Source organism: Rhinoraja longicauda, chromosome 40, assembly GCF_053455715.1.
Source record: "Rhinoraja longicauda isolate Sanriku21f chromosome 40, sRhiLon1.1, whole genome shotgun sequence".
In the NCBI taxonomy this organism is placed as follows: domain Eukaryota; kingdom Metazoa; phylum Chordata; class Chondrichthyes; order Rajiformes; family Arhynchobatidae; genus Rhinoraja; species Rhinoraja longicauda.
The window spans coordinates 16,813,701-16,837,597 of record NC_135992.1 but is presented as its reverse complement, the minus strand read 5'-3'; the positions used below and the strand labels follow the sequence as shown (position 1 = coordinate 16,837,597).

The 23,897-nt window shown below is 42.9% G+C and overlaps 1 protein-coding gene across 1 annotated transcript in view; it reads right to left on the bottom strand.

Annotated features, from left to right (window-relative positions):
* Positions 1-948: 948 nt before the first annotated feature.
* LOC144611338 (kinesin-like protein KIF18B) overlaps positions 949-23,897 on the bottom strand; it is a 59,580-nt gene continuing 36,631 nt past the window's right edge. Inside the window, exons 13-16 of the mRNA XM_078430397.1 lie at positions 11,429-12,011; positions 10,286-10,423; positions 6,966-7,042; positions 949-4,252 (exon numbers count right to left, since the gene is read on the bottom strand). Of these exons, the coding sequence (XP_078286523.1) occupies positions 4,119-4,252; positions 6,966-7,042; positions 10,286-10,423; positions 11,429-12,011 (932 nt within the window). The 3' untranslated portion in view covers positions 949-4,118. The remainder of the gene's footprint in view (positions 4,253-6,965; positions 7,043-10,285; positions 10,424-11,428; positions 12,012-23,897) is intronic.

Below are 23,897 nucleotides of genomic sequence, written 5' to 3'. Positions count from 1 at the left end.
GACCTCTCGACGTGAACTACAACATCTCAGAGATAGTGAGGGCCTGGACCAAGGAGGGATTTGGAAACAAGAAAGGGAATATTGAAACAAAGATTTAAGCAAAAGGCAATGAAGAGTATGGAGCAACAGGGCTAACACATCAACAGAAGACTGCTATTTATAAATCGTAGTTCGGGGCAAAATGTCACGGATGAGGATGTGTTTAATTTTATATATAAATGGCCATGTAGAAGTGATGTAGAAACCCAACCACATTAACACTGATGGTCTGGCACCCTGGTTACTGGTGCCAGCCTATCTGATTTTATGGACTATTAGATGTTTCTCTTATTCATACCCCAGCGCATATTTGTTGCACTTATTTTCATGTTAATAAGCTTTTCATCGAGCCCAGCAGTTTAAAGGAAGCGGGAAAACAAAGCCAGAGGGTATTGGGGAGCTGGCTTCTGTTTGTCGTGACAGAGGAAACATACAAGGTCTACAGCTCACCACATCAGACACAGACCGACACACAGTTCCTAACCCATCGCCCAATGCACCCACGATCCGGACCCACGTCCCACCTGCACTCTGGACCCTAGATCTGGCCTCGCGTCCCACCTACACTGAACCCTAGATCTGGCCGCACGTCCCACCTGCACGCTGGACCCCTGGCTCTTATCCCAGAGGAAGGCAGATGCAGAACCAGCCTGATCACGAGAGTACTGAGGTCTGGTGGAAACATGACCCGTTCTCTCGGTTAGAGGAAGAACCAGTGAATATAGTAAGACAGGGCTTAAACCTCACTGCTTACAAAACAAATAAATCACATACCCATTAGTTATTAGTAAACAATTTAATGAAAATGAAGTACAATATTTGACAGGATAAGAAAGGGGAGCAGCCACCAAATCCAACATTATGCTGCCTAAGGATATCACATGCACAGTGTACTTGATAAAGTCATAACCCATTAACAATGCGGCTGGGCAATTGCAAGTCTCTGTACACCACATTAGACTTGCTTATATAGATTAGTGTAACATTGACAAATGTGCACCGAACACTCTTAAGCAACAGGCTCTCAGGTGCTGGCTAACCAAGTTACTAACTTGGTTCCTCTGAAACTTGAAGCTTCCTGTGCTCCTGTGTCAATGACAGTGCCTATTGCATCAAACATACACCGGCGTTGCTTCATGCTGGAGAGGAATGTGTCGTGCTTGGTGGGCAGAGTCAGCTCAACCAAGTCTCTACGGTTGTCACCTGCTGAGCAATCATGTTGCTCTGGCCAGCACTGTGCCAAGGCAATGTGTTTCGGGTTCTGGGTCACTGTATCCACTCTAGTGGGAATCTACATAACCTCAGGTAGCTTCAAGTTAAGAGTGCCATTCCAACAGATTTAAATGATAAATTCCACAGTGTATTTGCATCATGGTTTGAGATACTATACAGCAAGAGCATAAAGCACAGCACAAGGATAAAGTCTTTGAAATGAGAACTGGTGCTGGATTTGTACAAACAGCATGATATTCATAGTTTTGTCCTTCATCTGAATGATTAATCACGAGAGATTCTGTATTGGATGACTGCATTAGCAAGCTTTAAGTTTGCATTTCATGGGTGCTCTCCGAACACTAATAAAATCAGTACTTTATATTTCAAACATAGTAAGGGACAAAAGATCTCCCCACAACACGTACATAGAGACCAGTTAAAATATAAAGCAATATACAATGCTGACATCAATAAAGTATCATGTTCTTTAAGCTATATACATACATCAAACTTTATGATTTACCTGCTTGCCCTGTGATCAAAGGAGTACTATTGATTCACATTTCCACTCGGCAATTAAGCCACAAAGCATTTACTGCTGGGTTGCCCCCTTTGCACTTCTCAGCCTAGTTACAATACACTGCATTCGTTCCGGTCAGGGCAAAATCTCTGGAGTGTGGTGGCCATTCTGTGGCTCATCTTGCTTGACCACCCAACAACAGGAGCTGAAAGATATTGTGGAACGTAGGCAGCAAAACAAGTTAGCGGAGGCAATGCCACTGGCGGAACGGAAAAGCCACCATTATAATACGATTGGAAGGCTATGTATGTCAGTTTATGAGATTAATACTTGGAGTAATCTGCAAGTTCAAAGTAAAAACTTCTTCCATAAAGACACAGAGTGCTGCAATGTGTATTGGGTTTAATTTAGCATACAATATGTACAATGTTCACAATAACAATTCTTTACATAGTTGTCACTTGCAAGTGGTTGAGACACAAGAGGCTGGAATCTACTGACTGATGAATTGGCTAAGAAGACAATAACAATCTCCTGATTCCAATAATACCAAAGTGTTTTATCTGTCTTTACCCTCAAAATATTGCTTCTGTTATCACGCTCAGTTGTCCTGTCACCGACAGTGTCACTGACAGGTTGCCCCAGAAATCATACAAATAAATCTCTTTCCTTTGCACTATTTGCTCCATGGGATGTTTGCAATGTGCCAGAGATGGAAGGTAGACACAAATTGCTGGAGTAACTCAGCGGGGCAAGCAGCATCGCTGGAGAGAAGGAATGGATGACGTTTCGGATTGAGACCCTTCTTCAGAGATGGACCTTGGCTAACGGATTGGCAGCCCTTGCATGGCTGCCGAGGCCAAACATTAACTATACTCTCTCCCTGTGTAATGGGGTAACTTTGCCCTTTCATTTGATAGAACAACAATACTAACGCTCACATTTAAGAGCCTGAAGAAACCTTCTTTGTTCCCAGTATTCGTGCCTTCAGAACAACCAATTTCTCCAACAATATTAATTTGTGAAAGCTAAGATGTCATAACCTGTGCAATCAATTTCAGCAGAACATTCTTAAAAGCTGAAAGGACTACTTCCATTTCTACCATGCATGAAACAAAGGTGTGGCACATTCACATAAAAGGAATGTTGTTCCTCCTCACGCGATATATTGCCACATTCTGCACAGTGCCACAGAGGAGAAGATCTGCACAGGACAAGATTTAGGCATTGTGATAAAGACTGTCAAATCAAACTAGACCAAAGATTTGAAATCAGGATAGCGGAAACCTAGCTTTTCACTTCTGCTCAAGGCACACCACACAATGGAATGCAATGGGAAGGAAGCATATTCGACAAGAAAATATTCGTAAGTTATGGCAAAGTTAAGAAGCAAACTTGCTATAACCATCATATGAAGAAAGGTCCCATTCCCTCCACAGATGCTGCCCGACTCGCTGAGTTCCTCTAGCACTTTGTTTTTTGCTCAAGAATCCAGCACCCGCAGTCTCTTGTGCCTCCATTAAAATGCAAGCTAGCTTATCAGAGCAGTTCTGACTGTGTGCACTTATTAGCAACAGAGCTGCACAACCTCCAAGCAGGGACTCAGACTTCAATGCTCATTTGGCTGGCAGAACTATGGAATGCCACCTCCTTCATCTGGATAGGCACTGTTACAATTCCTGCTGTCTCTTAACAGTGAAGAATCAAGAATTTAAATGACACCTTTATCATGTTTAATGGATTTTACTTTGCACCCATTTTGCCCTCGAGCTTTCCAGTGCCTGTGGATTATGGCTTTACATCAAGCCGTTATCAGCAGCAGAGCCCATCACTTTAAAAATCTTATTCTATTTAAATGAACAAAGAACAAAGATTTACAGCATGGCAGATGGAGATACAATAACAAGGAATAGAAAATGAAAGTAATTGTACAACCTGCATGGCTTTCAAAAGAGGGAAGATTTCACAGAATCAGCATAGCCACAGGATGAGAGTGCAGACCTCAATCCCGTTAGGCAGCGCAATAAGACGGAGTGAATGGATCCCGTTTCCAGCCGACCAGCCATGGAGTGAGGTGAAAAACATTCGGAGTGCTATCCAGGAACCAGAGCACGGTTGCCCTGTCAGGGAGTCGGGCAAATTACGATGGAATGAAAACAATGAATGCAAAATTGTTAAAAGGTTAACAGCATTGAAAATACTGCAAGGTCAGCCTCAGGATTGGAAACGGCATCAGGCTGCTCAATAATCAATATTATCAACGCAGTTCGAATTTCAAATGCAGACAGTGCAAGTGGGAGCAAACAAATGCAATTACTGTCTCGTGTTCTCAATCATCCTCTGGTCACAACGAGAGCATTTTACTTGAATTCTTCAAACTGGGTTGCGACAGGAATTGAAAGCTCTGGCCGACTGGCAGGCTGCCGCCAATTCCATTCTTCTTGCCCAGTGAACGTAACATTGGGCTGGAGTACCGTGCTGTGTAAAGAAAGGCCAGGCATTATAACTTCGCAAAGTGTAACTAAACCTTATACCAATTCTATGTGTACAAGAGTTAAGAACTGATAGTACAGATACATACAGCATAGTAGCCAGCCTTACAGCCCACTGTTCACGCTGAATGTGACAACTCTCCAGCTCATCTCAGTAACCTGCATTAGGCTCATATGCCTCCATATCTTTTAAACATTGTAATGGTATCTGCCTCCACCAGCTCACCGGACATTCAGCCCCCAGCCCCCAGCCCCCACCCCCCGTGGAAAGCTTAGCCCTCGCATATCCCCCAAATTTCTCCCCTCTCGCCTTAAACTGTGTTCTCTAGTGTCCTGTGCCCTTGGAAAAAGAGTGCGAGCATCGACCCTATCTGTGCTCCTCTTGATTTTGTAGACCTCTAAGCGTAACTCTCACTGCTACAGCCCCCTATTCCCAGCAATATCCCCATGAATCTCTCTGCAATGTGTTGGCCAGAACTGCACACAATGTTGCAAGAGCAGTGTCACCAATGTTTGCAGCTGCAACAGGGACAGTGGCAAGCTAGTACATCCCCCTGGCAGAAGGCCATGCATTCTCTGGCCACTGACTGGCAAGGATGGATAGCCGTGTAATCCAGTAACCTGCTAGACTTTTCCCAAGGGACTACCAGGAGCCCAACAAGTGGCAGGGAGGAGGGAAAAAGTTTAGGTCACTACATTTGTACTTTAAAATGTTACTGCAGCTGATGAGGTGGGGGCTGGCTGGGACTTCAACAGTAATGAAAACAAATGATGTTGCAGATGCTGAATTTGAAGAATGTAAATGCTCCACTCTTGCCCCAGTTCTGAGGAAGGGCCGTTGACCTAAAATGTGATGTGGTTTGTCTTTGTGGCGTTGCTGCCTGTCTGGCTGAGCCCCTCCAGCATTCCTGTGTCTGTGCAGACTCACACATATACTGTGGCCCTATCAAAAACTAACCGCAGACAGATGAAGACGGACATGGTAGTGAGGGAGTTACGACCAGGAATTCCATATTCCATCCTTTCCTTGCCTGAACCTCACCTTTGCAATCTGAGTCAGGAAGTAGCTATAAAATAACAACTAAAGGGATGCTAAGTCGTTATCAGGGAAAGTTGTGACATAATCATGGGTTTCTCTTATGAACTTTGAGCCTGTCAGAATTCCAGATTTTATATCTTTGTCTCTGTAAACTTGTTCCTTGTGATCTACATGGTTACTTTTTGCATTCCTGTCACTTTAACTGATTGTTAAAAGGATTTCAGATTTGGAAACTCAACCTTGTTTACTGCCTGAAGATCAGATAAACATCTACTAGTGAGCATGAATTGTGATGGCAGCTTTGTGACCACACTCGAACAAAGTGTCATGTCAGTCTGACCTACCAACCAGTCACACAGCTGGTAGAGCTGCCGCCTCTCGGTGGCAGAGACCCAAGTTCAATCTTGACCTCTCTACTATCTGTGTGGAGTTGGCATGATCTCCCTGTGCTCACATTTGTTTCCACTAGGGACTCACACATCCCAAACACACACACACATATGTTTGTTGCTTAATTGGCTGTTGCAAACTTCCCCTCGTTGTTGAGTAGAATCTGGGGACAGTTAATGAGAATGAGGGGGAAATTTAAAAAAACAGGATTAATGTAAAGGTTAGTGTAAAGGGGTGGTTGATGGTTGGCATAGACTCAGTGGGCTGAAGGGCCTGTTTCTGTGCCGTGTCTATCACTGTGAATTGTGCACAGATCAAAAATTATCTTCAACACTTCTCGTGTGTAGGAAGGAACTGCAGATGCTGGTTTAAACCGAAGATGGACACAAAAAGTTGGAGTAACTCAGCAGGACAGGCAGCATCTCTGGAGAGAAGGAATGGGTGACATTTCATGTCAAGACCCTACTTCAGACCAGTCTAACTTCAAATAACCCTTTTTTCCCTCTCTCTCCATCCCCTCTCCTTTCCCAGTTCTCCCACCGATCTTATTGTCTCCGACTACATTCAATCTCTGTCCCGCCCACTACCCTGACATTAGTATGAAGAAGGGTCTCGATCCGAAATGCACCCATTCCTTCTCTCCAGAGATGCTGCCTGTCCCGCTGAGTTACTCTAGCATTTTGTGTCTACCTTCGATTTTTAAATCAGCATCTACAGTTCTTTCCTACACAGACTGAATCACTGCTTGTGTTATGATGGAAACTTAGACGGAAACTTCTATTTTATGACACAGGGTAACAGACCAAGGTTCACTACGTGTAGGATTAGACCAGTCCTCAACTCCTCATTATACTGATTGAAATTAATACATCAATTTTCAACCTTACAACAGTAAACACAGATGTTAACATTTATTTCTTTCTTGGCGATCTCAGCTTTATCCTAGGAAGGAATAAATGTTTGCATCTGTATATAAAACCTATTTATAGCTCATATGTCAGAGTCCGTTGACAAGACATCCTATCTTGCAGGCAGTGACTTTGTGTTTCCCAACACAACGAGTAAATGGTGGAAATCAAACAAAGCCAAAAGGACATTTCACTTCATCGATTTTCAGATGAGTGACTTCTCATGGAGGGATGATGGAAGTCACCGTGAAAAATCATGACCCTGAACCTAAACAGGTACATGGGCCGGAAAGGTTTAGAGGGACATGAACCAAATGCAGGCCAATGAGACTAGTACAAGGTTTTATGTCAGACACAAATACCTGATGTAAGTGGAGACTTGCAGGCAGGAGACCTCCTGGATTTACCCTGGTATTGCCGGCCACTGGCTGAGAAGCCACTATGAGCAAAGGATCACACAACAATTATTAATAAACATAGAACAGTACAGCATGAGAATAGGCCCTTAGGCCCCAATGTCTCCACCCAACATGAAGCCAAATTAAACTAATCTCTGCCTGCAGATGCTCCATATCCCACCATTTCCTACATCTCCATGTGCCTGTCTGAGAGGTTGTTAAATGCTACTCATATCTGCCTCCTCCACCACCACTCGTGGCAGCGTGTCCCAGCCACTCACCACCACTCATATCTGCCTCCTCCACCACCCCCCATGGCAGCGTGTCCCAGCCACTCACCACCACTTGTATCTGCCTCCTCCACCACCCCCCATGGCAGCGTGTCCCAGCCACTCACCACCACTTGTATCTGCCTCCTCCACCACCCCCCATGGCAGCGTGTCCCAGCCACTCACCACCACTTGTATCTGCCTCCTCCACCACCACTCGTGACAGCGTGTCCCACCCACTCACCACCCTCTAACAAATATTTGCCCTGCGCATCTCCTTTCAACTTTGTCCCTCTCACTTTAAAGCTATGACCTCTAGTCTTTCACATTTTCATTCTAAGAAAAAGGTTCTGACCATCTACCCTATCTATGCCTCTCATAACTTTATACACCTATCCTGTCTCCCCTCAGCCTGCACGCACAAGAGAAAGCAATCCAAATATTTCCAACCTTATAGCTAATACCCTCTAATCCAGGTGCCTTCTCACAAAGCTATGCCCTCTAGTGTTTGATTACAGCATGCAAGAATGTTATTGTTCCATTGCTGGTAAAAATGACAATTAAATATTCTTAACCACCCCGTTGAATGATTCTGTTGTTTTACCTGGTCTTCCAACCTGCCCATTCCTTCTCCTGCCCCTCCCTTCCCACCATCTGCATCCTAAAACCTGCATCGCTGTGATGTTCCACCTTTCTGATGGGAAATTGGTAATGTTATCTCTGTGCCCTTACCACCAGGCTGCCTGGCCTGCTGAGTGTTCCCACCATTATTAGTTCTACCCCCATGGGCTGTTTACTTCTGTGGAAACATTACTGTTGAATTGACAGCAGTTTCCAAAGTGTAGAGGGGGTTAATGCTTGTCATTGTTGCCAGTGAACATTGGTGTGAAAGTTACCCTGGTAAAGAATCACATTATCACCAGTCAGGTTTACTTGCAGATTAAAACCGATGCAGGGCACAAACACAATAAATACTGTCAGCTGCGTACACTTTGTGCACAATACACATCATTGGCATATGTGTAGCTTCTGATTTAATAAAATTGTTTTTAAGGAATTTGAATATTGAATTAAGGCAAGAAGGGCCCAAATATTCATTCCTTTTTGTTCCCGGTGAAAACCATTAGCACAAAAAATGAACATGTATCACGATGAAGACTCAATGAACTGCAGATACTGGATACTTGAGTAAAGCACAAAGTGTTGGAGGAACTCAGCGGGTCAGGCAGGATCTGTGGAGGGGATGGATATCTGATGTTTTAGGTCAGGATCTTTTTTTCAAGTTCTTGGGGTAGGGGAAACAGCTGGATGAGATATGGGGGGGGGGGGGGGAGCCTGGCAAATGATAGGTGGAACAAAAGATGCAAAATGCTGTTGGAAGGGTCTGGACAATTGGGGGGGGGTTGGTGTAGGATGGAATCATGGTATGTGAACACGGGATGCAAACCAGCATCAGTAGTTCATTGTTGTTTCCGTGATAGGTGGATACAGGTGAGGGGTGGGGGCGGGGATTGTTGGCAGACGAGTCAAAATAATGACAAGGCCTGGAGGTAAAATGGAGATAAAAGGTTTTCAGATAAGCAAAGAATGAGCAAAATGGATAGGTTTTGGCTTTATCCCCTGGAGCTTAGGAGGCTGAGAGATGACCTTAGAGGACAATAAAGTCAAAGAGGATCGTCACAGTCTTTTCCTATGGTGGGGGAGTCTAAAACTGCAGGACATGGGTGTTAAAGAGTGTCAAAGAGCCAAACGGCAGTGAAACAGACTTTGTGGTTCAACTCAATACCGGCCAACATGCTATGCTATTCCATCTGCATTTATGCTATTCCATCTGCCCATGTTTGTTCCATAAATCTCTACATTTTTTCTATTCATCTGTCCAAATGTCTTTCAAATGTTGTCACTGTACCTGCCTCAATCACCTCCTCCGATTGGAAGTGATCCATGTACCCCCACCCTCTGTGTGAAAAGTCTGCCCCAAAGTAATGGGGGAAAGATTTATAGGGGTGAGGTACCCGATATTGTGAATGATAAGAGGAGGTGCAAACTCTCGCACTGAGAGCGGTGGGTATGTGGAATGAGCTGTCAGAGGCAGTGGTAGAGCAGGTACAATTATAATTACAATGTTTAAGACATTTGGACAGGATAGAAAAAAGAAATCAAGGGATATGGGCCAAGCTCGTGTATACGAGACTAGTTCAGGAAGGCACATGGATGTATTGGGTGAAAAGGCCTGTTTCCATGTAGCATGACTATGAACATCACAATTCAGGGGGGCTAGAGAGGGAACTTGCATCTTTAGCTGTGAACAAGCTCTTACCATGAACAATACTTGATTTTGTTTTTAGAACCTAAAATTGTTAATGCTTTGCTGCAACATATTTTAAATATTAAACATTAGGATTGTTAAATATTTAGATAACCATTATTAACCACACTTCTAACCACGCCATTAAACGATAAAAGAATGCCAGTTTTTTAATTTTACATGTGAATGGTTAAATGGAACATGCTTTGCCCTGATAACCATTAATGATATAATTTTAAATTCCCATGGTAATTAAACACATCGGTGGGTTTCCCAACCTTTGAACATTCCCCGATCCAACACTCTGATGTTCACATTCTTGCAATTCCAGCTTCTTTCCCCCCACTAGTGAAGACCATCTGGCTGGTGATTAAAGCGCTTGGGAACGGTCTCCACACATTCACACAACGGCAACAGCTGACGTCTGGGAGCCATCAAACCCCACTCACCACTGGCAACGAGTGTGGGGGAGGGAAGGAGGGAGAGGGACACACACACATACGGGGGGGGGGGGGGGGGGGCTGGTGAGATATGGAGGGAGGGAGTGAAGGCTGCAGAAGGAAGGAGTGGGTGTATGAACACAGTCAGAGAGAGAGAAAGCGAGAGCAAGAGAGAGAGAGAGAGAGAGAGAGAGAGAGAGAGAGCGAGGATACCTCACGCTACTCTCCTTCCCCTTCCGATTATGCATTCCACCTGTACCAACTGACCTTGAATATCTTTTCTTCCGCTGTCCTGTTACTCTGGCGTTTGTTCTCGTGTGGGATCTGCTGGCAGTCACGGATGGGTTTTTAGCCGTGAACAGGGCGCCAGGCTGGCTTTTAACTGCAAATCTCGGCAGGCCCAATCTGCAAGTATAAAATAAAGGACATCGCTGAACAAAGACTTACGCAAAGAAAATAAACCACATTAAAGGGATTATTAGTTTTTCTCTTTCTCGAAGTTATTTAAATATGTCATAACAGAAAAGCAGGAACCATTCAGCAAGTCAGGCAGCATCTGTGTAAAGTGAAACAGAGTTAATATTTCAGGTGGAAGCTTGCCAGAATGGGAAGGAGAGAAAACACATCAGCTTTAAACTGAATCATTAGCTCTGGCTCTTTTTCCACACATGCTGCCTGACGTAGTCAGCATTCCACATCTTTTAATTCAGACATCCAGCATCTGTAGATTTTTTGATTTTCACTGCATGACAGAACTTAATCACACCAAGGCAGATTGGATCCACAACATGCTTTGCTTCAACGTTTTCAAACAATTTCTATGTAGTTCCCCTGCTCCAACTTGGAATATGAAAGGGTTAACCTAGGTAGCTTACAACACAGCGGTATGGTCATTAAATTCTCCAATTTCACACAATACTTCTGATTAAAAAGCTTTAAAAGCTTCTTTTGAATTAAAATTAATTGAAAATAAAAACAATAAACAGTTTTATCCTCCCCTTCCTTCCCGTAAACGGTACAAACCCCACTGAGATTGATCGGCTCGCCGAGCCTGTGCCCAGATTGTTCTCCTTGTGACCGTGTGGGTTTGCTCCTGGTGCCCCGGTTTCCTCTCATTCCACAGACGTGCAGGTTTGTAGGGTAATTGGCCCTCATGTGTAGAGAGTGGATGAAAAAGTAGGATAGTATAGAAATAGTGTGAATGGGTGATCGTTGGTCCGTGTGGTCTTGATGGGCCAAAGGCCCTGTGTCCATGCTGTATCTCTAAACTAAACATGGTTAGAATAATGGAGGGGGATCCTGTAAACAGGCTTAACTAGGGATCTGAAGCAGTGACAAGTAAAAAATGATGTCCAAAAGAAATTCTATTGGGATAACAGGCAAGGAAAATACAAATAAAAAGAGTCAAACCTCTGTAGAAATGAGTTGTTGGTGTGCGGCATTGTGCTGTTGTTCGGGGTAGCTGCGAGTCTTTGATCAGCTGAAGGGTCAAGAGTTATGGTGGCATCCTGATCACACTCTTCTCCAGTTTCAAAGGTTTCATTCAAAGTGCAATGACTTGACATCGTGGGGAGGATGCTGGTGCTGGGAGCGGTGCTGGATGGAGCCTTCCTCTTCCTGGACACGGTTGGTGTGAAGCTTCTTTTGATATGTGGGGCCATGTTTACAAATTTAGATCCTTCATTGGCAAGAGTGTTGCTGCGATTTGAGAACGGCTGGGTCTGCTTTGTGTTGTTTTTTGCCACAAAGTTGACGTGGTCAATTCGGGAGGAGCTGTGTTTCCTTCGCAACTCAGCTACTGTCAGGTCATCTGTACGGACCTCGATTTCTGTACGCCTTCTCTTTAGTGGCATCAGCAGCTCCTTCTGCTGAAGGCTGGCTGGCGGTCTGAGCTCGGCTAGGCACCGCTTTGTGGGGAGCCGTTTATTTGCACCAGTCTCCGATGGAGCTGGTTCAGTTGGTTCTGCAGCTGCAGCTTTCTTTATGGATGGCACTAGGAGAGAGAATAATAAAAGTAAGACATTGCATGAAATAAAACAGGAAGAGGTATTTGCCACAGGGCAGAGGAGGTAGTTGAGGCAGGTACTATCACAACATTTAAAAGACACTTGGACAGGTACATGGATAGGAAAGGTTTAGAGGGATACGGGCCAAATGCGGGCAGGTGGGACAAGTGTGGATAGGGCATCAAGACATGGGCAAGTTGGGCCGAAGGGCCGGTTTCTGTTCTGTATGATTCCAAGATACTATTTTAGTCAGAGAGTCATAGAACACAGAAAAAGGCCCTTTGGCCAAACTTGTCTATCATGACCAAGATATCCTATCTAAGCTAGTCCCATTTGGCCATGTTTGACTTTATATAGTACTATCATTGCCCAGATTTCTCCTGGGCTTAAAATGTGGGATTTTTCAGCTCAACCATACACTAGTTTGTATCGTTTACATATTGGGATTCCAACAATCTAAATAAAATCAAACAGGACAGGATTAAAACGTTAATTCACTCAACATTCAATCAAACCAAAGAGAGAAACTGAAATTACATTTCAGTTTGACAACCTTTCATCTGATATTTCATGGACTTGAACCAGTAAATCTGCTTTTCTCCACAGAAGTCGCCTAAACTTGAATATTTCAAACATTCAGTTGTATTTCAGATTTCCAACATCCACTAATTTTTCCTTTGGCTAATCGCTGTATTCGATTGGCCTTTATTTCAATTTCTTGTAGCCTAACCTGATCAAAACTTGTCAAATCCCAAATTTTAAAAAAAATGGTGGTTTCCTTTCTGCTCTGAAAGGAAATGCATCAGATGAGTGGTAGTTTGTGCAAACACAAATTTCCAAGGCCACAAGCGTTCTGTCTTACTGCTCAAGAATTTAACAGATTTGGTCAATATACTCTGCCACTTGAAAGGTGAGCCCTTGAAACATTAGATTAGCGAGGTTTGACAGGATTGATACTGGGAATGCCTGCATTGCAAGGAGAGCCAAACACAAAGGATCCAAAAGCATCATTGGAAGAGACAATGGATGATTGGAATGAAGTGAAATTTCTTTCCAAGGACAATGAATCTTTGGAGTTGTCTATTCTGGGCGATTTAATGATTGGGTGTATTGAAAGATGAGGTAGGTCATTTCCTTCTGCTCTGGCAGAAAGAACACGAGGACAAATAACAAATATAACCTCCGCCTGGACATAAGGTTGACGCTGTGCACATTCAATGGCTTTGCAGCAGCCGGGGCTTATGGACTGCTCCTGCTCCCATATCAAGGGTTGTACATGAAGAGCACAGTTGCCACGGATCTGCAATGTTAAAGGATTTGGCCTGTTTTAGTGAAGAGTAACTGGTTTAGAAAGTTAAATTTATATTTAGATGATGTTTGTTTCATGAATCTGTGGCTGATTTTGTGGTATTACTTGACATTCGAGATGTCTGCAACAAATCCATATGAGATCATAGCATAATTCATAATGTCTGGGGATACTTGCGGCTGTACACAGCTGTTTGCTGCCAATACTAAACCTAGAAAACACAAAACAATATTTCAGACTGTTGTTTAGTGGGATGAATTACTTCTTCTGCATAACATTTCCTGATACAACCACAAAGACTCACTGTAAAAATGTACTTGTGGTCTTCAGGAAGTGCTGATAATGTTCTTTGGCATTTGAGTCACATCTAATTGCACTAATCTAATCATCGTATTTCTAAAGGACACTAGAAACTGTGAAGTCTGGGATTAAGCCTGATTTACTCAATTGGTGCAGGAATCAGATGGCAGTGGGGAAGATGGTGTTCTTAAGTCTGGACATTTAAGCATTCAAGCTCCTGTATCTCCTCCCCGAAGATTGAGAAGAGAAAGGGAAATGAGGAATGACAAAAGGAAATACGAAAGTAAGAGGACAGATTATTCAGAGGAAAAATATCATTCAGTCTACTATGCACTGGAAACCATGGCTGATGAATGTCCACCAAGGGCCAACTAAGCCACCCTCAACCAGCCTTCCTGCATGGAACCCTTTAAAGGAGACGGAACTTTGGTGAGAGTCTTCCTTCATTGCAAGGGGTACATTTTTAATCTATGCCTGGTCAGAAGGTTGATGCTGTGCACATTACCTAATCAATTTACAATTCTAGTTTTGCGATAATTGGCAAGTTGAAAAAAACACACACACACACCCCTCCCGAGTAAAAATGAAGGCCGTTACTTGCTTCCCACCCCTCCGGCTTTTTACTTTGCAAGTCTACAAATGTTGTACAACTAGTTCATTCCAACCCTCCTACTCTGATCTGCCAAATTACGTGGAGCTTGCCTGTTACTTCGAAACCTTCAATCAAGATCACTAAACTCATTAGTGTCACTAAATGTGTCATAGCTAACAGGATAAACATATTAGGGTCAGGAAGAGGTAGATCTTAGCAAAGGTATTGTTGAAAGCAAAAGGTTGATAGTTTGCTCTGTACGTTCAACATGCTTGGACTACAGAGAAATGGTTTGAGAACTGTTTCATTTTACAATATTTAATTTAATGTAAATGAGACAGTTCAAAGCATTTCTCTGTTGTCCAAGCATATTGAACATACAGTGCAAACATTCAACTCTCTGCTTAACTGTTAAGGTAGCACAATCTTTACAATTTAAACAGATACAAAACCATGAAGAAATGTAGCAGGTCACATATCCAGCTTTTGACGAGGTGCCACAAACGAGGCTGGTGCAGGAGGCAAGAGCTCCTGGCATTAGTGAAGGGCATCAGCATGGAATGAAGATTGTTTATCATGCAGAAGACACAGCCAAAATCAATGGACTTTTTCCAGGCAAGGAGGTACAATTCATGGGACATCCTCAGGATCAGCTCTTGGCTCTCACTTGTCCACAATATATGCCAGTGATGTGAAGGAGGAGGCAGAGGGTGAAATATCCAAGTCTGACGGAAACAGGTGGGACGGCATGTTGTGGTGAGGATATTTGGACTCTGCTACAGGCTACATATAGGTTGAGTGAGTGGGCGAAAGCTTGGCTAATGGAGCTCAACATGGGAAAGTGTGAAGTTAAGAAGTGAAAACTGAAAGCAGACTATTGTCTAAATGGAGAAATATTGCAGATGGGCGGTGTAGAGAGATTTGGATGTTTTTGTACAGAAATCACAAAAAGTTAACAGGCAGATGTAGCAAGTAAGTAGAAAGCAAATGACACGTTGGTCTTTATTGCAACAGTATTGGAGTTGAGAAATATGGAAGTGCTGTTACAATGGTACAAGGTATTGGTGAGGCCACACCTGGACCAATGTGCAGAGGTTTGGTCTTGACGCAGTCCCAATGGTATATGCCCGACTCATCCCTGGGATAAGTGGACCGTCCTGTCATGAACAGCTAAACAGGTCTGTATTCTCTAGATTTTGGAAGGATATATTATTTAGACTTTAGAGATACAGTGCAGAATCAGGCCCTTCGGCCCACCGAGTCCTTGCCGAGCTGTGACCACCTGTACACTAACACCATCCTACACACTAGGGACAATTTACAATTTTACCAAAGCCAATTAACCTATAAACTGGTACATCTTTGGAGTGTGGGAGGAAACTGGAGCACCCGGAGAATCCCCACACAGTCACAGGAAGAATGTATAAACTCCATGCAGACAGCATCCATAGTCAGGATTGAAGCCTGGTCGCTGGTGCTGTCAGGCAGCAGCTCTACCCGCTGCGCCACCGTTTCTCATTGAAACATACCAGCTCCTGAATGAGCACGATATGGGAGATGTTTCCACAAATTTCAGACATAGTTACAAGATAAAGGACCAATCCTTTAGCACTGAGATACAGAGGATGCAAACTTACAGAGAGCAGTGAATCTCAGGTATTCTCTACTCAGAAGGTTGTGGAGGCAAGATCATTGGAAGTATTTAAAGAGGAAGTGGATGGATTTTTGGGATTATGGAGAATATGGGGAACTGGCACAGGAGAGACAATGAGACCCGAGGAAGATCAGTGTCTACTCGTTATGGAGAAATCCACTGTTCGTCAGTCTTGATGTCAAAGAGAATCTGCCCATGAGAATGTAAAACATAGGGACAGTGTTTGGGAGGCCAGGGCATTTCCTCCCAGGTCCTGGATAATGCCAATTTCTCAATCAATGTCACCTCAACAGATGACAGGGGCATTATGGAGTCTGTGGGAGCTTGCTGTGCTTAAAGGGGTTACCACATTTGCTGTACTCCAATAATGATGTACCATACAACTCATGATCAGTCACCAAAGGTACTTTATAAACAAACATTTTCCCGTTAGTCTACAATGACAACCTTACCAAAAAAGCCATTCATGATTACACACATCAACATGTTTCATAAAGGTGTGCTTCACCAGATCCGAACACAGAACCATTTTACCACTTCTTTGGCCAAAACCCCCACCGAAAACATGCTGTTACATTACATTTCATTGATACATGAGAGCAGCCTAAAATGCCAATTACACCCATGCACCAGGTCTTGTAAATGTATTATTTAACTAGACAAAGTGGACCCGTTGGGCCCAAACCTCTCCTGCATTGGTGCAGCACCCTGTCCTCCCCCCTCCCTCCTTTTAAACTTTAAAATGTGAATAACTTAAAAAATATAACACCGATTTCAATAAAACTACTTGGATTATCACTAAAGTGACAATGGTGAGTAAGGTGGGCCTAAAATTGTCGCACTATCGTGTATCGTTTTGGCTCTTTGTTTCCTTGAAATTGAATTGCAATTTCCTTATTTTACTTTATTAAGAGTTTACCCACATGAAAAACAAGCACAGCCTTTCCTCTGAATCAATGATGCAGAGATTTGCATCAAGGGCTTTTACTCTTCAAACAAATCAGTAAAAATCAACGGAATTTGGACGTTCAAACTACGTGGCATCTTGCATAACCAGTAAACATCACTAAACATTGTGCACCCGTAAGTAATTTTAGAAGTTCTGTGGACTGATTAATTAGAAACATAGAAAATAGGTGCAGGAGTAGGCCATTCGGCTCTTCGAGCCTGCACCACCATTCAATATGATCATGGCTGATCATCCAACTCAGTATCCCGTACCTGCCTTCTCTCCATACCCCCTGATCCCTTTAGCCACAAGGGCCACATCTAAATCCCTCTTAAATATAGCCAATGAACTGGCCTCAACTACCTTTTGTGGCAGAGAATTCCACAGATTCACCACTGTGTGTGAAAAAAAAGTTCTCATCTCGGTCCTAAAAGACTTCCCCCTTATCCTTAAACTGTGACCCCCTTGTTCTAGACTTCCCCTACATCGGGAACAATCTTCCTGCATCTAGCCTGTCCAACCCCTTAAGAATTTTGTAAGTTTCTATAAGATCCCCCCTCAATCTTCTAAATTCCAGCGAGTACAAGGCGAGTCTATCCAGTCTTTCTTCATATGAAAGTCCTGCCATCCCAGGAATCAATCTGGTGAACCTTCTCTGTACTCCCTCTATGGCAAGAATGTCTTTCCTCAGATTAGGAGACCAAAACTGTACGCAATATTCCAGGTGTGGTCTCACCAATGCCTGTACAACTGCAGCAGAACCTCCCTGCTCCTATACTCAAATCCCCTCGCTATGAATGCCAACATACCATTCGCTTTCTTCACTGCCTGCTGCACCTGCATGCCTACTTTCAATGACTGGTGTACCACGACACCCAGGTCTCGTTGCATCTCCCCTTCTCCTTTTCGGCCACCATTCAGGTAATAGTCTGCTTTCCTGTTCTTGCCACCAAAGTGGATAACCTCACATTTATCCACATTATACTGCATCTGCCATGCATTTGCCCACTCACCTAACCTATCCAAGTCACGTTGCAGCCTCCTAGCATCCTCCTCACAGCTAACACTGCCCCCCAGCTTCGTGTCATCCGCAAATTTGGAGATGTTGCATTCAATTCCCTCGTCCAAATCATTAATATATATTGTAAATAGCTGGGGTCCCAGCACTGAGCCTTGCGGTACCCCACTAGTCACTGCCTGCCATTCTGAAAAGGACTCGTTTATTCCTACTCTTTGCTTCCTGTCTGTCAGCCAGTTCTCTATCCACATCAATACTGAACCCACAATACCATGTGCTTTAAGTTTGCATACTAATCTCTTATGTGGGACTTTGTCGAAAGCCTTCTGGAAGTCCAGATATAACACATCCACTGGTTCTCCCTTATCCACTCTACTAGTTACATCCTCGAAAAATTCTATAAGATTCGTCAGACATGATTTACCTTTCATAAATCCATGCTGACTTTGTCCAATGATTTCACCACTTTCCAATTGTGCTGCTATCCCATCTTTAATAACTGACTCTAGCATTTTCCCCACTACCGATGTTAGACTAATTGGTCTGTAATTCCCCGTTTTCTCTCTCTCAGGGAACAGTGTCTGATTTGTACAAAGCCTCCCCTAAACAGCAACGAGATAGTGTCCTGTGAGATCTTTTACTTCCACTCGAGAAGTCAGAAGCAAAAGATCCCCAACAGCACCATTAACCATCTCCTGAAGACACCATTTACTCAGGTTGGTCAGTCCCACCGCAGTGCTTCAAGTTGGAGTCTAAGGCAGTGGGTGAAGCAACAGATGAAGAGTGAATGAGGAATTTGACTCTTTACACTGATAATGTCATACCTGACCTGAAACAATGTTAACTACTCAAAGTGCATTGAAAAGGTACATTTCCCATTGACTAATCCCCTGATTAGTTGCAGTCTCTAATCTGAATCTGCACATATTTGGAGCTGGGCTAATAATGCCCTAGGTGGTTTACATTTATAGCAAGGAGGCAGGAATTTGCTTTAAAAAGTATCTGTTGGATCCAAGTACACATACCATCACCGAGGACTCACTGAACTGAACTATTATAACATACTGGCAACAACTATATATTTTAAATGTTTCTATTTGAAAAATATTTCCACCACTACCTGGAATTAGTATTTAAAAATCACATACAAATAGATCAGTTAGCACAAGAGTCTGTTAAAAATATACTATGTACATTTAGTACAAAGATTATAACTTAATCTTGTTTGGGTGTCAGAGGCAGAAATGTTTGTGTCACTACAAACACTAACCACTGGGTACAGCGCATTCATGACAAATTTATGAACAAGAGGACTAAGCATTTGGAAGGGGACAAAAAAAAAAAAGCAAATCTTTTGACTAAAATTGTCAGAAGATCCACTCAGGTATTGCATTTCCAATCGTTTGCCAATGTTAGTTTTAAAACTTAACTAACAATACTCATTACCTTTGTTAATACAATTGCCTCGGTAGGGGTCGAGCTGCCTGTCCGTGGGTGCGGGGGGAAGAGAGGGGAAGTTTTGTTGCCTCCATCACAGTGAGGGGGTGTTTGGAGTCACTGTGATGGATGTTTGTGTTGGGGTCGGGTGTCCTGTGTTCTTTTCTTTTTTGCTGTATTTTGTGTGACTGCTGAAATTTCGCTCGGTGTTGTGCCGAGTGACAATAAAGTGTTGTTATGTTATAGATCTATGGAGCTGTATATATAATCTCTTTTAAATCAATTTGTTCTAGTATCATGCCATCTCTCCCAAGTGCCAGATTGTAATGCTGGTGTGGTTACTGTGCTGATCGCCAACTATTTAATAGATGCTCAGGTACAGACAGATTTATGCAGGGGGGCCCCCGCCTTCATTTGCAATAGAGACTGAAGTTAGCAGAATAAACATGGGAAATACTGCAAATAACCAAACAGGTCAGACAGCATCTGCAAGTTCATAAGTCCTAGGAGCAGAATTAGGCCATTCAGCCCATCAATTTAACTCCGCCATTCAATCATGCCTGATCTATCTTTCCTTCTCCTGCCTTCGCCCCATAACCCCCGACACCCTTACTAATCAAGATTCTGTTAATCTCTATCTTAAAAATATCCATTGACATGGCTTCCACAGCCATCTGTGGCAATGAATTCCACAGATTCTCCATTCTGACTAAAGAAATTATTTCTTATCTCCTTTCTAAAAGTCCTTTTATTTTGAGGCTATGTCCTCTGATCCTAGGCTCGCCCACTAGCGGGAGCAGTAGAAAGTAAGCCTGTAGTGAAGAAAGATAATGGCATGTTGGCCTTCATAACGAGAGGATTTGAGTACAGGAACAAAGAAGTCCTTCTGCAGTTGTATAGGGCTCTGGTGAGACCACATCTGGAGTACTGTGTACAGTTTTGGTCTCCTAATTTGAGGAAGAACGTCCTTGATATTGAGGCAGTGCAGCATAGGCTCACAAGGTTAATCCCTGGGATGGAGGGATTGTCATATGAGGAAAGATTGGAAAGACGAGTCTTGTATTCACTGGAGTTTAGAAGGACGAGAGGAGATCTTATAGAGACGTATAAAATTATAAAAGGACTAGACAAGCTAGATGCAGGAAAAATGTTCCCAATGTTGGGGGAGCCCAGAACCAGGGGACACAGTCTAACAATAAAGGGGAGACCATTTAAAACAGAGGTGAGAAGAAACTTTTTCACCTTGAGAGTTGTGAATTTGTGGAATTCACTGCCACAGAAAGTAGTGGAGGCCAATTCACTGGATGAATTTAAAAGAGAGTTAGATATAGCTCTAGGGGCTAGTGAAATCAAGGGATATGGGGAGAAGGCAGGCACCGGTTACTGACTGTAGATGATCAGCCATGATCACAATGAATGACAGTGCTAGCTTGAAGGGCCAAATGGCCTCCTGCTGCACCTATTTTCTATGTTTCTAAAGCAGTTATCCCCGTACATGGTTCATAAAAGAAAGCCTAGCCTCGGATCATACAATATTGGATTGGTGGTAGATACGCTTGTCTATTTACAGAGAAAGATCATCTACATACCCATTCTTGTGTGTTGAAGATCTCCCAAATCTTCAGAAAATTATAGCAACAATGATAACCGATTGTGATGTATAGTTTTGGTAAGTGTTTCATAATGAACTAGGAAAGCCTTTGGACTGATTATTGGTTGAAGGTTGTGGTATGTTCATAAGATCTAATCAAAATTGTACACAGTATATTGTTGCAATTCAATTACAGGAACATCCATGGGCTCCTGCACTGCTGCCTCTGATCCCCAACAAACTAAGGAGTAGAAAATCATGAAGCAGTGCTCAGTTAAAAGTCATTTCACGCTTTTTAGTATCTTCTGCAATTGCTGGTTGTAAATAATTTTATTATTTCAGTGTTCAATTCCCCAGGGGAGTTTGTTCAAAAATCTTTCAATGATCAGCAAAGATGATCAATCTACAAAAAAAACATTGCTGGTATCAAAAAACTCATCAGACGAGGCAGCATCTGCGGAGGGAAATAGGCTGTCAAGGTTTTAGGTTGTGATCCTCTCTCTGGACTGAAAGAATGGTGGGAGAGAGCCGGTATAAAACGTGATGGCTGGCAAGTAATAGCTGGATACAGGTTACAGGTGAGGAGTAGCTGATTAGCAGATGGAGTCAGGTGTGGGAGGAAAGGGTGGAGAAAGCACTGGAGGCTGGGAGGGACTGAGAGTTAAGATTATTCAATCTGATAGGAAAGGAAGGTGTCAAAATAAATATTTGAGAAAGGTATAATAACAATATTTAAAAGATATTTGGACAGGAACAGTTTAGAGACAAGGGCCAAATGCAGGCAACAAAACTAGCTTAGATGGGGCAACTTGGATGAGTTGGGCCAAAGGGACTGTTTCCATGCTGTAATTATAAAGTGTCATTGTCGGGATTATTCACCATACATGTTCATTTCCAGAAATATTAGATAAGATTAAAGCATAACTCAAATTTAGATTGGCCTGAAATGTTTCTACCTGTAGCCAATGTACAATAGCAATACACAAGCAACGTCCTCCTCGAAGATCAACATATCATTGATTTCCCATCCCAGCTATAAAAAGTCATGGGGAGGGGGCACAGAACACGCAACATGAGGATCAGTCACCTTTGCAATCTGCTTAGCCAGGCAGGCTGGCAGAGGCATCGTGCCAACTGATCAAGGACTGGCATCAATGTATTTTTAGTCATGGGAAGAACACGTGGGATGGATGCAAGTGGCGAGCCAGACCGAGCACGTACCGGCCCGCTGTGCTCTGCTTGCATTTGAATAATTAACATAACTTAAACAATTTCAACAAAAGTACAGGTGCTGCTCAACTTACAATGGGGTTATGTTCCGATGAACCCATCATAAATCGAAAATGTCATAAGTCGAAAATGCATATCGGGAGCCGGGGAAAAGATCAAAATTCGAAGTACGATTTCCACTGAGTGTGCATTGCGTTTGCACCATCATAAAGTCGAAATATCGTAAGTCAACGCATCATTAGTCGAGGAGCATCTGTATTTTATTCATGTACCAATGGAAGCATTGGACATATTTTCATGTAAAATGTATTTTGTGTTCTGTTGCTTTTTATTGGTATGACTGTATGACAAATGCAAATCAAAAAAATGTTGCAAAACATGCTTGGCTAATAAAGTATGATTATGACGATTATTTTGTTAAACATTAAGTAATTTCAGTGCCACACCTACCGTAGAAATGAAGAGATCATGTTGAGCATGGTTTGAAGTGTTGTGCTGTTGTGAAATGCCAAGCCAGATCATACAAAACATTCACTACACCAACAATATAAAAGTGTTCCACTTTTTTGACATTAAATGGCACCAGTCTCCAAATCATCGGGAGAAAATTTCACTACTTAATAGCAAATTGGAGTAAGTAAAATCTGGAGCGATGTACTCACATGTCTCTTTCCAGTATTAAATCATTATCAAAAAACCTTTCAGTATTAATAAATTTAAAGTCAATATTGTTATAGCTTGCAATAAATCAGGCCGTTTTTTTGACGTTGCTAGTACACTTTGTACAGAGCTGTGATTGAAAATTAAAGGTGCGTTATAAAGATTATGCAATTATTATGTGTTATTGTATTGCATGCCCAGACCTAGCACCAGCTTAAATTGTTATGGTTAAAAACTCTCCTGCTGTCAGGTTATGGATTTGATGGATCTAGATTCTTAGCTAAATAATTACCTCAACGTTGTTAATCCTTTAAAATATTATGAGCCTACTCTGGACAAGGTATTCCTGCTTAACAGAAAACAGATTTCCCACTTCTAAATGAGATCCAATTTGCTTTTCAGGGTAATGTTGGCCCTCACAGGTTTGTTATGCAAACACAGAACCAACAAAAGTGAACAACTTGAAAAGAAAGCCTCGCCTGTGATGACAGTAAGCTGTCACAGCACGAGACCTGCCGTGCACTGATGCACACACCTCCAAACTCACTATGATTAATAGGGCAGGAATGTATTTATCAAAACACAGTTATTGAGTTTTAGTTTAGGTCAGTTTAGAGATACAGCTCAGAAACAGGCCCTTCGGCCCACCGAGCCGGCACCGACCAACGATCCCCGCACACTAACACAACTCCACACACACTTGGAACAATTTACATTTTATACCAAGCCAATTAGCCCACAAACCTGTACGTCTTTGGAGTGTGGGAGGAAACCGAAGATCTCGGCGAAAACCCACTCAGGTCACGGGGCGAACGTACAAATTCCGAACAGACAGCACCCATAGTCAGGATCAAACCCGGGTCTTTGACAATGCAAGGCAGCAACTTTACCGCTGCGTCACTACGCCGCCCCATTCTCAAGGGATCTCAAATCCAATAAACAAACTTTAAATTTTAGGCAATTAGAAATATGAACTTTGGCTTCTAGCGCTATCCAAACTCTAAGAAATAGCATAGGCCATGAATTGAAGCATAATCTGTCCAGTTTAGTACGAGAAGTGTATAATCCCCTGGCAAGTCTTGTGAATTCATGATCAGTGGGGTGGAGGTGAGCATGAGTGAATACATGGCCTA